At 50.9% G+C, this 11,242-nt stretch overlaps 1 protein-coding gene and 1 long non-coding RNA gene across 4 annotated transcripts in view; one reads left to right on the top strand and one right to left on the bottom strand.

The window, feature by feature from the left end:
* LOC130574745 (uncharacterized) overlaps positions 1-1,864 on the bottom strand; it is a 7,510-nt gene extending 5,646 nt beyond the window's left edge. For both annotated transcript variants that reach the window (XR_008965462.1, XR_008965463.1), the window contains exon 1: positions 1,760-1,864. This is a non-coding gene — a long non-coding RNA (uncharacterized LOC130574745). The remainder of the gene's footprint in view (positions 1-1,759) is intronic.
* A 970-nt stretch (positions 1,865-2,834) lies between these two features.
* On the top strand, positions 2,835-9,333 carry SERPINH1 (serpin family H member 1). 2 transcript variants are annotated; one of them, XM_057368139.1, is made up of 5 exons: positions 2,835-2,982; positions 5,605-6,221; positions 6,458-6,556; positions 6,963-7,195; positions 7,344-9,333. In XM_057368139.1, exons 2-5 carry the CDS (start codon positions 5,639-5,641, stop codon positions 7,644-7,646), a joined length of 1,218 nt encoding a protein of 405 aa, XP_057224122.1. In that variant the 5' UTR covers positions 2,835-2,982; positions 5,605-5,638; the 3' UTR covers positions 7,647-9,333. The 2 variants fall into 2 exon arrangements, with proteins under 2 accessions (XP_057224122.1, XP_057224121.1); XM_057368138.1 differs by having other exon boundaries at positions 5,608-6,221.
* The last annotated feature ends 1,909 nt before the right edge of the window (positions 9,334-11,242 follow it).

The raw sequence follows: 11,242 nt of genomic DNA on the forward strand, positions 1-11,242 counted from the left end.
CCATGGTGGGATGTGGCACTAGATGATTTTAAGGCTCTTCAGTGCTGTCTCTGAGCATCCCTGCCCTCCTCAGCCATGATCCTGGAAAGCAGCAATCCTGCACCAGTACTGCCTCACAGAAGCTCAGAAGATGACAGAATGTCTCCAACACAGGAAAACAGGATGAGTCTCCTGGGTCACGGTAAGGTGAAAGTGCAAAGCTGCTGGAGTTTATATTTAAAAAGCCCTGTCCAAAGAACACCCAGTGTCTGCTTTCGCAGAAATCAAACACTCCTTCAAGAGATAATCAAGTGAATTAGTAACACCACTTAAAACAAGAAGCCAAACAACCAGGGCAGCGCCAACCTGGACGTTTTATGGCTGGGCATGGATTGTTTCCCACCGAAGTGGGAGCTGGACTTCTGGTACAGTGAGATTTCACTGCCCTCCACCCCAGAGCTCCTCCACACTGTCCCAAGCGCTGCAACAACAGCCTGAAAACCTGGAAATCTCCCTCTGCTTTCTTGGGGGCAGTAGGATCACACCCATCTCACAAAACCCTGTAATTTAAAGCTCAGTGGATCTGCACTGCCCTGAAGCCACGAAGCAAACTCATGCTGCAAATAACTCCAGACAAAAGAAACTCGAGTTTTGCCCCATGTGGTTTGGAGGGGAGGAGCTGGGCCGGAGGAGTGGATGTGTCCCTTTGGCAGCTGCAACTGCTCATTACAGAAGCAGAGAAGACGGAAGACGGCAACTCCCAGTTTGGCTCCCCCTTCCCACTCCCCATCCCACCGCTGGAGGAGCTCCTACGTGGCACTGTGGGGGCTGGGAGCGTCTCTGCACAGCCTGATTGTGCTTGGAAATCACTGCAGAGCAGCAGGAATCTTCCCCAGCAATGCAGATCAAACTGATTCCCAGAAGTTTAGCTCTGGAGAAAAACTGTTCACAGTCAAGATGAAACTGTTTGCTAAAGTATTTTGGTAGAATTTACTCATTTTCTGTATATTCACATTCTAAAGTTCTGCAGGTTTTTTTTGTGGCTCTTACCAGGCTGTGTTGTATTGACAGAAGGAATAAGTTGAAATACACACTTAAAAATCAGGAAAAATCTGAAATATCTTTATGCTGGGCTGCCTGCCCTCAAACACAAAGAATTATTTTTATTCTACTCCAAACCCTGTTATTGAGGCAAAGCCATTTCAAAGGACTAAAGGACAGAGTCCMCAGAATGTCAGAGGACTCTGGCATTGGGAGACAGTGAAAGAAATCARGATTAAAATTTCAGAGTTTAGATTTCGCTAGGAAGGGAAAAAAAAAGTTACATGGGAAGTAATTACACAGAAAGGTTTGAAGGTGGAGCAATTCAGAGTTTGGCAGTGAAAAGCAGCTGACAGTGGGAGTTTAAAGGAGTTTTTGTCATTTCTCAGCTGGTACATGCTGCTAGCACAGACCACTAACATYTACCTCGGCTCTGATGGTTTGACATCCACAAATTCATTTTTAATAAAGCCAAAACGGTGTTATAAAAACTCTGGGACCCCACTGTTGATCATTTATGCAGACACAAAGCAAAGCTAACTGCACCAAAATACACTAGTGTACAAAAATAGCTTGCTTAAGGTATTCCAAAGCTCTTTTTGCCACTGAATCCCTCCCTGAAGGGASCAGATCTCTAAACATCATTGATGTGAGGACACCAGGTTTGTTGCAGCTGGTGGAGAATTTTGAGCAAGGGCTCMAAGATCTCCCTTTTTTGAGGTATGGAGCATCTACTCACATAGCACAATCTGAACAGTTCAGATGGAAGAAAAACGTCACATTTTGATGCCATCTTCCAGAATTCCATCTTCAGGGCTGTGCTGGGGAATGAAAAAATGAGATGATTTCAAAGCAAGGAGCTTCCAAGACAACAACCAGAATATCCCAAGCTTCCTATTTTGAATGTTTTCTACTGCAGCAACAAGAGGCTGAGACTCCCATCCTCAGAGGGAAGTGGAAAAACTTGCAGAGCCAAAATTAGGGGGGGAAATGAAAATATAGTGTGATTGAGAGTGAAACACAGACATTAAACAATGCAAGGATTCAGCATCCTTCTGCTGATGTAACCATCCATGAGGTGGGGGTACCTACAATACTCCTATATCCCAGATTGCCATGAAAACAATCCTGTGGCAGCTTAACATGTGGCGGGGTTGAATCTGCGCTTGTGATTCAGCAGAAATCTCTCCATGGCACAGCTTCTCTGGGCACCCTGTGCCAGGACATCACCACCCTCTCACAGGGAACAAGCCCCAATTCCCATCCATCCCTGCCCTGTGGCAGTGGGAAGCCATTCCCTGTGTCCTGTCCCTCCATCCCTTGTCCCCAGTCCCTCTCCAGCTCTCCTGGAGCCCCTTTAGGCACTGGAAGGGGCTCTGAGGTCAGCCTGGAGCTTTCTCTTCTCTTGGATGTCACCAATCAGGGCCACATTTCAGATGGCAGGATGAGACAGATGTTGAACACCTGCTGCCTGTGACTGCTCTGTGGCTGAAGGCCTTTCCACCACCCCTGACTTCATGGAGGGTGACAGCCCAGAAACAAAAAAAATAAATACATCACTATCTGCCTTTGGTGCCAACAGCCATGCAGCTGCAGGAGATGCCGGGGGCAGGGAGAGGATGGGAGTAAGATGGACTGAGCCCTGTTCAAAGGCACAAGCACCGTTTGGGCAGGGAAAAGTTCCCCCATCCCTGCTGCAGGGCCGGCTCGGGGACAGGCAGGAGGAGGGAGCGCGCATCCCCCTCCATCCCGACCCCCCTTGGGCGGCGCGGGGCCGGCATTCCCTGCCATTGGCGGCGGGCCGGCAGAGAGCRACGGATCCTCCCCTTCCTCTCCCTCCCCGAGCATTTTGAGAGGGTTTTCCCAACTTTCCAGAAGTTTCTCCCCGGCCCCTTATAAACCCCCTCCGCGGGACCAGGAGGTGCACAGGGAGCTGAGCAAAGCCGCATCCCGACCCCGCAGGTAAGAGGGGAGAGCCGGGGGATCCCGGGCTGGCGGGGGGGGACCGAGCTGACATTGCAGCAGGGTGGGGGCTATTTTGAGGTTCTGCATCCTCCTGTCTGGGCAAAAAAATCGGGGGGAGGATTATAGCATGGGAGAAGGGGGTGCGTGGGGGGTAGGCTGCAATGGGGTGGTTAGAAGTGGGGCATAGGAGGACAGACTGTCCCATGAGCTGGCTCTGCGTTTTTGAGGAAAAATATTTAAAAAATCCCTCCCATCGCCTCCAGTTTGCAAGAGGTGGTCGCAGTGAAGCTGCAGAAGCTTTCAGAGGGTGACGGAAAAGAAAAGGGGGATAAGGGAAACTTTATCTTGGTGTGAGTGAAATCCTCCAGCCCTGGGAGCCTCCTGGACCCTGGGCACCAACCCAGCACAGGAATGAGAGCTCTCCCCTATTGCAGCCTCCTGCGATAGGACGGCCCGACCCGTCCTGCTGCTGCCTTAACCAAGTGTCACAACCCTCCGGTGACACGCAAATGGCCTTTTGTTTGCCTGCCTCCACCCTGCAGCTTTGTCCTGCTCCTGGGAGGAACACAGCCCTCRGAGGGGTGCACCTCCAAATCCCGCCAGGAGAGCGGGTCCCGGCGGCCCCAGGGAAGGCTGAGGAATGCCACGCTGGCACTGGGCGTCCCCTCGATGTGGGAGCACAGGAGAGGATGTTGCTGGCTGTGCATTCCCCACATTCCCTCCATTTTCACCCTGGGTTATGAATTCACCAATAATCRCCACTGTAATCCAAGAATGGGCAAAATTTCTCCGTCCTGGGCTGCATGACTCAGCACAGCCCAAATCTGTCACCCAGCCCWGAAGTAATGAACCCTTTTTTAAGCTGAGGATGAAGAGGTGCAGCCCACCCCTGCTCACAAGAGAACTACTCCATGTATCTGTTTTCTTTCAGAAAGAAAAAGGCAAACGTTGACCTCACTATGAAACAGTTCCAAGGTATCCTCAGAAATAAATTAAAAATAGAAAATCAGAAGGAGCCTCCTCAGATTTTCAATGCTTGTCACCCTGGCTGCACTTTTATAAAAGTGTCGAGAGCAGTTTTGAGCCTGTTGCACAAATCTTTGCTCTTCAGGCAGCTGGGATGGCTTTTCCCTTTAACAGAAGCCTTGCTCCCATAAAGGATTTTAGGTTCTAAACCGCCTCCCTCTGAGGCTATGTAATTCCCACTCTGGCAAAGGGTCCCGGGTGGAACTGCGCACTCTCTTGGCCTGGGGCTACGTGCTGCGTGTTTCCTTCCATATGTAATCCCAGCGGGCCCTTYGCTTCCTGCCCGGAATACTTTAACCCCGCAGCGGCCTCGCAGCAGCCTCTCCTGACCTCCCCACGCCAGGAGCAGCCCCTGAGGCTGGTCAGGAGCAGGGTGGGAGGAGAGAGCCACCAAGGAACAAAACGCACCCCCACAAGCTGGAGGCAGAATTTAAGGCCTGAGGATCTGYCAGCAGGAAGGTTTGCAGGAGGGAGGGAACATGTGGGGCCAGTGGGGTGAGCTCCAAAGGGATTCCAGGCACTTAGGACTGGTCAGTCTGCACATTTAGCACAGCTAGGGGCTCAGAGCCCTAGCTGGGGATGGGTTCACCTACRTTGGGATGGGGTATATCTACCTAAGGCATGAACTGAAGGCTCTGCTGGGGAAAATGAGGGTACCCCAGCTCCCTCTGCACCAGTACCTCACCAGCAGGGCTGGACAGGCAAAACCAAGTTGAAAAGAACTGACCAGACAGTGTAGGATCTTCTCTAGGGCTGACCAGACAATGTAGGATCTTCTCTAGGGGTGCCGCTGGCTTTGCTTGCTGGAAGCTCACGTGCTCCATCTAGTGCCAAGGAAGCTGAGGATCTGGGGCCCGGGATGGGGTCCCAGTGAGGACAGTCCTTGCCATACAGTGCCTGAAACAGCCTTTGGATCGAGGGACAACTCTGTGCTGTGTGGCCCTGGGCAGCACAATCACCCTGCTTTCAGCTTTTCCTGGTTAGGGCATASCTTTGTCCAGCTCTGGGGACATGGAATCCTGGAATGGTTTGAGTTGGAAGGGCCCTTAGAGCTCATCCGCTGCTACCCCCTGCCAGGAGGGACACCTTCCACTGTCCCAGGGTGCTCCAAGTGCATCCAACCTGGCCTTGGACAYTTCCAGGGATCCAGGGGCAGCCACAGGTTCTCTGGGCAACTGTGCCAGGGCCTCCTCACTATCACAGGGAAGAATTTATTCCCAATATCCCATCTGCCCCTGTGTTCTTCCAGTTTAAAGCCATTCCCCCTTGTCCTGCYGAGATCCAATCAGAAATACCATTGCTACATTGCCCGGCCCCTCCTTAAACCACTCACTGTCCATTAACATTGGAATATAGGGAAACTGCTGAGGAAGGAAGCTGTCACTCCACATGCACAGGCTCTGACTGCCAGGGTGCAGCCTGCACTCCTGAATGTTAATTGCTGTTCAGGGTGGATTTGGGATGGCTGCACYGATGAAGCCTTGGTGCAATGTCACTGTCACCAAGGAGCTGGTTTTTTGGGCAGAGGCCCTGGGATCTGAGGGCACTCCAGGAAGGGTTGGAGTCATGCTGATGGGGAGTTTTCTTGCCCAGCAGATCCTGGGAAGCACTGGGTGCTGCTGAAGCCATGTGGATTATCATGGGGCTGGCCCTCCTGGGCCTYGCTGCGGCCGTGCCCTCGGAGGACAGGAAGCTGAGTGACAAGGCCACCACGCTGGCCGAGCGCAGCACCACGCTGGCCTTCAACCTCTACCACGCCATGGCCAAAGACAAGGACATGGAGAACATCCTGCTGTCCCCCGTGGTGGTGGCYTCCTCCCTCGGGCTTGTGTCCCTCGGGGGCAAGGCCACGACGGCCTCGCAGGCCAAGGCGGTGCTTAGCGCGGACAAGCTGAACGATGACTACGTGCACAGCGGGCTGTCCGAGCTGCTCAGCGAGGTCAGCAACAGCACCGCCCGAAACGTCACCTGGAAGATCGGCAACCGCCTCTATGGCCCCGCCTCCATCACCTTCGCCGAGGACTTCGTGAAGAACAGCAAGAAGCACTACAAYTACGAGCACTCCAAGATCAACTTCCGAGACAAGAGGAGCGCCCTCAAGTCCATCAACGAGTGGGCAGCTCAGACTACGGACGGGAAGCTCCCGGAGGTCACGAAAGACGTGGAGAAAACTGACGGGGCCCTCATTGTCAACGCCATGTTCTTCAAGCGTAAGTTCTACCTTCAGCTCTTGGTGTAAGTTACCCCAAACCTCCCCTGAGCCAGCACAAACAATCACGGAATGGTTTGGGTTGGGAGGAAYTTTAAGGATCATCTAAAAGCCCAAYGGGAAGGTGGACAAATCCTAGGTTCACTGGAGGAAGCTCTTTGTTGGTGGTTGGGAATTGTGCATGGAATTACCACCCATTCCCCTACCTTACAAGCTGTGTTTCTCTCTCTCCTGCAGCTCACTGGGATGAGAAGTTCCATCATAAGATGGTGGACAACCGTGGATTCATGGTGACCCGCTCCTACACTGTGGGAGTGCCCATGATGCACCGCACAGGTAAGAGGRAACCCTTCCCCCCAGCCAAGACCAGCCAGAGTTAGAATCATTGCTCCCCATTACCCAGATTCCCAACAGCTGCTTCCAATTGTTCTGCCTGAGAGAGAACAAAGCAGGGGAGTGTTCTGCTGATTCAGTCTCTCTGGGAGCAGAGAGAGTCCATCTTTACTACAGGATGCTGTTGGGAAAAAATCCTGCCTTGTCACACAAATGAGAGCCACAGCCAACTCCAGTAATRCCAGGCCAGTTCCCAAAAGGGTGTTGTTGTGGGTTAAGGTTTCTMMWWKKAGAAACCTTAACCCACAACAGATGTCCAATTCATTTCTCCTCTTAGTCAGAGAAAGTCCAGGCTGAATTCACTTTGCCTCTGCTACACATCTCACCATTTCCTGCTTCTGGTTTCTAGGTCTCTACAATTACTATGATGATGAGACAGAGAAGCTCCAGGTGGTAGAGATGCCACTTGCTCACAAGCTCTCCAGCATGATYTTCATCATGCCAAACCACGTGGAACCACTGGAGAGGGTGGAGAAACTGCTGAACAAGGAGCAGCTGAAGACCTGGGCTGGCAAGATGAAGAAGAGATCAGTGGCCATCTCGCTGCCAAAAGTTGTCCTGGAAGTCAGCCATGACCTTCAGGTAAAGGAGGTCCTGAAACAGTTGGGCATTACAGTTCTTTGGGATGGGAGGGAAGACAGTGGGTGATGGGTTATCTGTGCCTGCTGTCCCTCTTCCCCTTGCACTGTGTCATTTCTGCGAGGGTTGCTGACCTCTTGTCTCCTCCTAGAAACACTTGGGTGGTCTGGGCCTGACAGAAGCCATTGACAAAACCAAGGCTGACTTGTCCAAGATCTCTGGCAAGAAAGACCTTTACCTGTCCAACGTGTTCCATGCGGCGGCTCTGGAATGGGACACGGAGGGGAACCCCTACGATGCTGATATCTAYGGCCGAGAGGAGATGAGGAACCCCAAGCTCTTCTATGCTGACCATCCCTTCATCTTCATGATCAAGGACACTAAAACCAACTCCATCCTCTTCATCGGCAGGCTCGTGAGGCCCAAAGGCGACAAGATGCGCGACGAGTTGTAGTTGGGTTTGGTCTGGTTGGGGTTTTTTTCCCCAGAGCTTTGGTTTGTGTGTGTTTTTAGGGGGGGATTTTGACAAATGGGAAACACTATTTTGTATCCTTCTCGAACTATGGGTGCTATTCAGACCAGGGTGCATTGTGAGGAGAAACCAGCGTACACTTTACCTCACCCCAAAATCCGGATTGCACAAAACCACCTGCAGAGAGGAACAGGGAGCCTGGCACCAGAGGGTCACCAGGAGTCAGCTGAGGTGGCCAGGTTGCAGCCCAGCTCCTCCCTGCACTAGTTAAKCCTCCTGCTCAGTTCCTTGCCGCTCCACGAGCCCTGCCAAGGCATCACCCCCCCATCCCAAACGCTTTCCCCACCGCACGCTTATYGCTGCCCTTTTCTCCTGCTCAGATGCCCTGTGGCACCGCTCCAGAGCTGCTCCCTACTTCTCTCTCCTCTCTCCAGGGGTGTGTTAGATCACCAAAGRCCAGCTGTGCACTCCAGCCCCTGCAGGGCCCTGGAGCAGAGCAGGAGGCAGCACAGGAGAATGGAGATTGGATGGAGTTGTGCACTTCTGTCCTGCCTATCCCTGTGTGCTGTGCTGGAGCCTCAAACACAAGAGCTCCTTAGGTAGAACACCAAAGCCAAGAGCAGCTTGGATCAACACCTCATGGAGAGCTAAGGGGCTTAGAGAGCCCCAAGGGCAGCTTGGGCTGCTAGAAAGAGAAACCTGAGGTCCCCTCAACACTGCACCCCTCGGGATCACCGACGGGCCAACACCTCTAAGTAAACAGGCAATTGTACCAGGCAGAGACCTCAGTTCTCTTGGAAATGCGCTGCAGCAGCCTGTAGGACTGGGAAAGACTCCGTTCCCACTGMCAGGGCGCTCCCAGTTCGGAGCAGAGCTGGTTCTGATCAGCTCCCTGTAGAGCTGACCCAAGGCACTCCCCTGCTGGCTTCTCACAAGAAGGTGGACCAGGTTCATCTCCACTTTCTTKCTTAATTAAACACAAAGCTTTAGAGCTGCCGTTACCTGACTTTCTAATTATGCTGTGTTGAAGCTCCATGGTACTTTAGCTCCCTGTCTGCTGACCTGGATAAGGGCACCCTGAAAAACAAAGGTATTTATGGTTATATTTATGTCTGGTAATTAGCAAATTTCACAGCCTGATCCAGGCTATTCCTAACTTCTCTTCAAGGGGTATCATCAGGTTAGCACTATTTAAAAAAGGAACTGAGGTTATCCCAGGAGCATTGCAGCRCTTGGCACACACTGAGAGACACCACAAGGCAAATAATGATTATTGAAATGAGGAAAATCTGTTAATCCCAATGGAATTGCCAGTGCTCTGAAGCCAGCATGGAGCAATTGCATGGCTTTGCTTTATCTCCCCGCCAATCTTCCCTGCTGCCATAGAAGCCCAATACTGCATATTCCCAGGTGCTGGAAGGCAGGAGGCAATCCCAGGGATGTTCCCAAATGCAGGACATTTCCCTGTGAGCAGCGCACTGAACCCACACACAGAACATTCTGGAGGCTGGGCTGGGGGGGTGGAAGGGGTGGGCAAGAACACACTGTGGGATATTGTGAATAATTTGCATCATGTGGATGCAGGTGTCTGATGGCTTTTATTGTCTGTTCTTGTACCACAGTGACAGTTGTGTAATTTTGCAATAAAACTTTTTCAATGAAAAAGACAGTCACTTTCAGAGTAAAATAAACTTAGGGAGGTTCCTTGCTATCCTTAAATCCATTACACCTTAATGTGGCAATTAAGGACAAAAATTACACCTAAACCACAAAAACAGATTATTCCTGTGGCATGTCAATAATGAGAAAAGAATACTTCTAGCAGCTTTTCCTTTCACCGTTTTCTCCTGAAACTCCAAATATCCAAAACCTATAACACTTCACAGGTAAAGGACCAACTGCCCTGCCCGGCAGCGCCATTGAGCAGAATAAAAAGTGAGCTGTCAGTCACAGGGACCAGTYTTCCTAACTGTCGAAGCCAAAATTCCATCCAGGTGGGATCCACTCCAGAGAAGCAGAGGAAAATGAACTACAGGCATCTGCACCATAGCTGTGGCCATACAGCTCAAGATGCCTTCCCCAGGTGGAAAATCCAGTAGTATCAGACCCTGCTAATCAGTGTTCTCCTACAGCTGGAAAGGGATGAACCTTCTGCCACTCACCCAAAGCAAAACTAAAGGCACAGACATGTCTGCTGTTCCCTGTGCCTGTGGAGCTCCTATCAGACTAGAAAAGYACCTGGTGCTTCCTGTCTTTCACTAAATGGGAATTAGTGAGGCCACCTCTAGCACAAGCCACAGCAGGACCACCATCAACCTGGAAYAGTAATACTGAAATTAAGTTAAAAGCTTTCCAGAGTTCCTGAGCATCCCAYCTCTTCCTTGGTTTTTGTCCAAGGGAAGCACCTAAGACACAAAGAACTGAATGAGCTCCCTCCTCCTTTGGAGCTTTTTTAAACAGCTCAGGGTGGTGGAAAACTCCAACCAAGGCACATGGAAAAGGTGTCAACATGCGCACAGACAGGTTAGTGCTGTGAGGGATCTTAAAAGCTCATCCAGTGCCACCTCCTGCCATGGGCAGGGACACCTTCCACCATCTCAGGCTGCTCCAAGCTCCGTCCAACCGGGCCTYGGACACTTCATGCAAAGCTGGGTGTGACTATCATAGTTTAACATCTACCCACTTCCACACATTTCCTGCTCCTATGATCTCACAGAGCGGTTCTTTTTTTGTATTTTCAGATAATTTCCAAATTCAAATTCGTATTAAAAAACCTAACATTGGCATTAGTCTAATATTAACCATTTAAAAGCTTTGCACTGAATGATGTGTACAGAAACCTGTAAGCAGACTGGCACTCTGAGAAGGCAAATCTTGCTTCTGAARCTCAACCAGATTCCTAAGTGTGCCAGAGAAGCTGGGAACAGCAAGAGCAAGGCTCCCTAGAAAGACCAGTTCCTGATATCACCAGTTTGAAATTCCAGTTCCTAAGCTGCCAGCCTAGATCCTGCAGAGAAACCTCAAAATGGAAATGTGGATGTGAAAGCTACTCCTGAACAACAAGTTTGCATACAACGAACAGGCTTTGAATTCCTCAAGATCTGAACCCCTTGATCTTGCACATACATCATCTCCTGTGATGTGCCTAACTCTTCCCATTCCTGCAYCAAATTTCCACCAGATATTCCTACTTCACAGCTTAGGACAGRTTTGAAATCCACTGTCCATTTTGGTCTCACTCTACAAATCCACACCTAAAGTTACCTGACCATAAGAGCTGCATTTGCCTGGATACTGCCAGAAAAGCTCCCCCTTCTGGAAACCCTGGATAAAGGACTGGGATGTAGGGAACAGCCACCAGCACTCCATGGGGTGTTTGTCACTCATGACCCTCCAACATGGGATTGCTGCTTCAGCTCTACATGGGTATCAGTGCTTTATTCCCACTTTGTTTGGACTGGGATCTGGGGAAGTTCACTCCAGAAGAGAGGAACACAGCAACAGAATTCCTTCCATACCAAAGATGGGAGAGCAAGGTCTTCCTGGAGTGTGTCTTTTGAAAATTAAAAAAAAAAAAA

The sequence above is a fragment of the Malurus melanocephalus genome, unplaced genomic scaffold (assembly GCF_030028575.1).
Source record: "Malurus melanocephalus ecotype Western Australia unplaced genomic scaffold, MMel_1.1 scaffold_89, whole genome shotgun sequence".
Lineage (NCBI taxonomy): Eukaryota > Metazoa > Chordata > Aves > Passeriformes > Maluridae > Malurus > Malurus melanocephalus.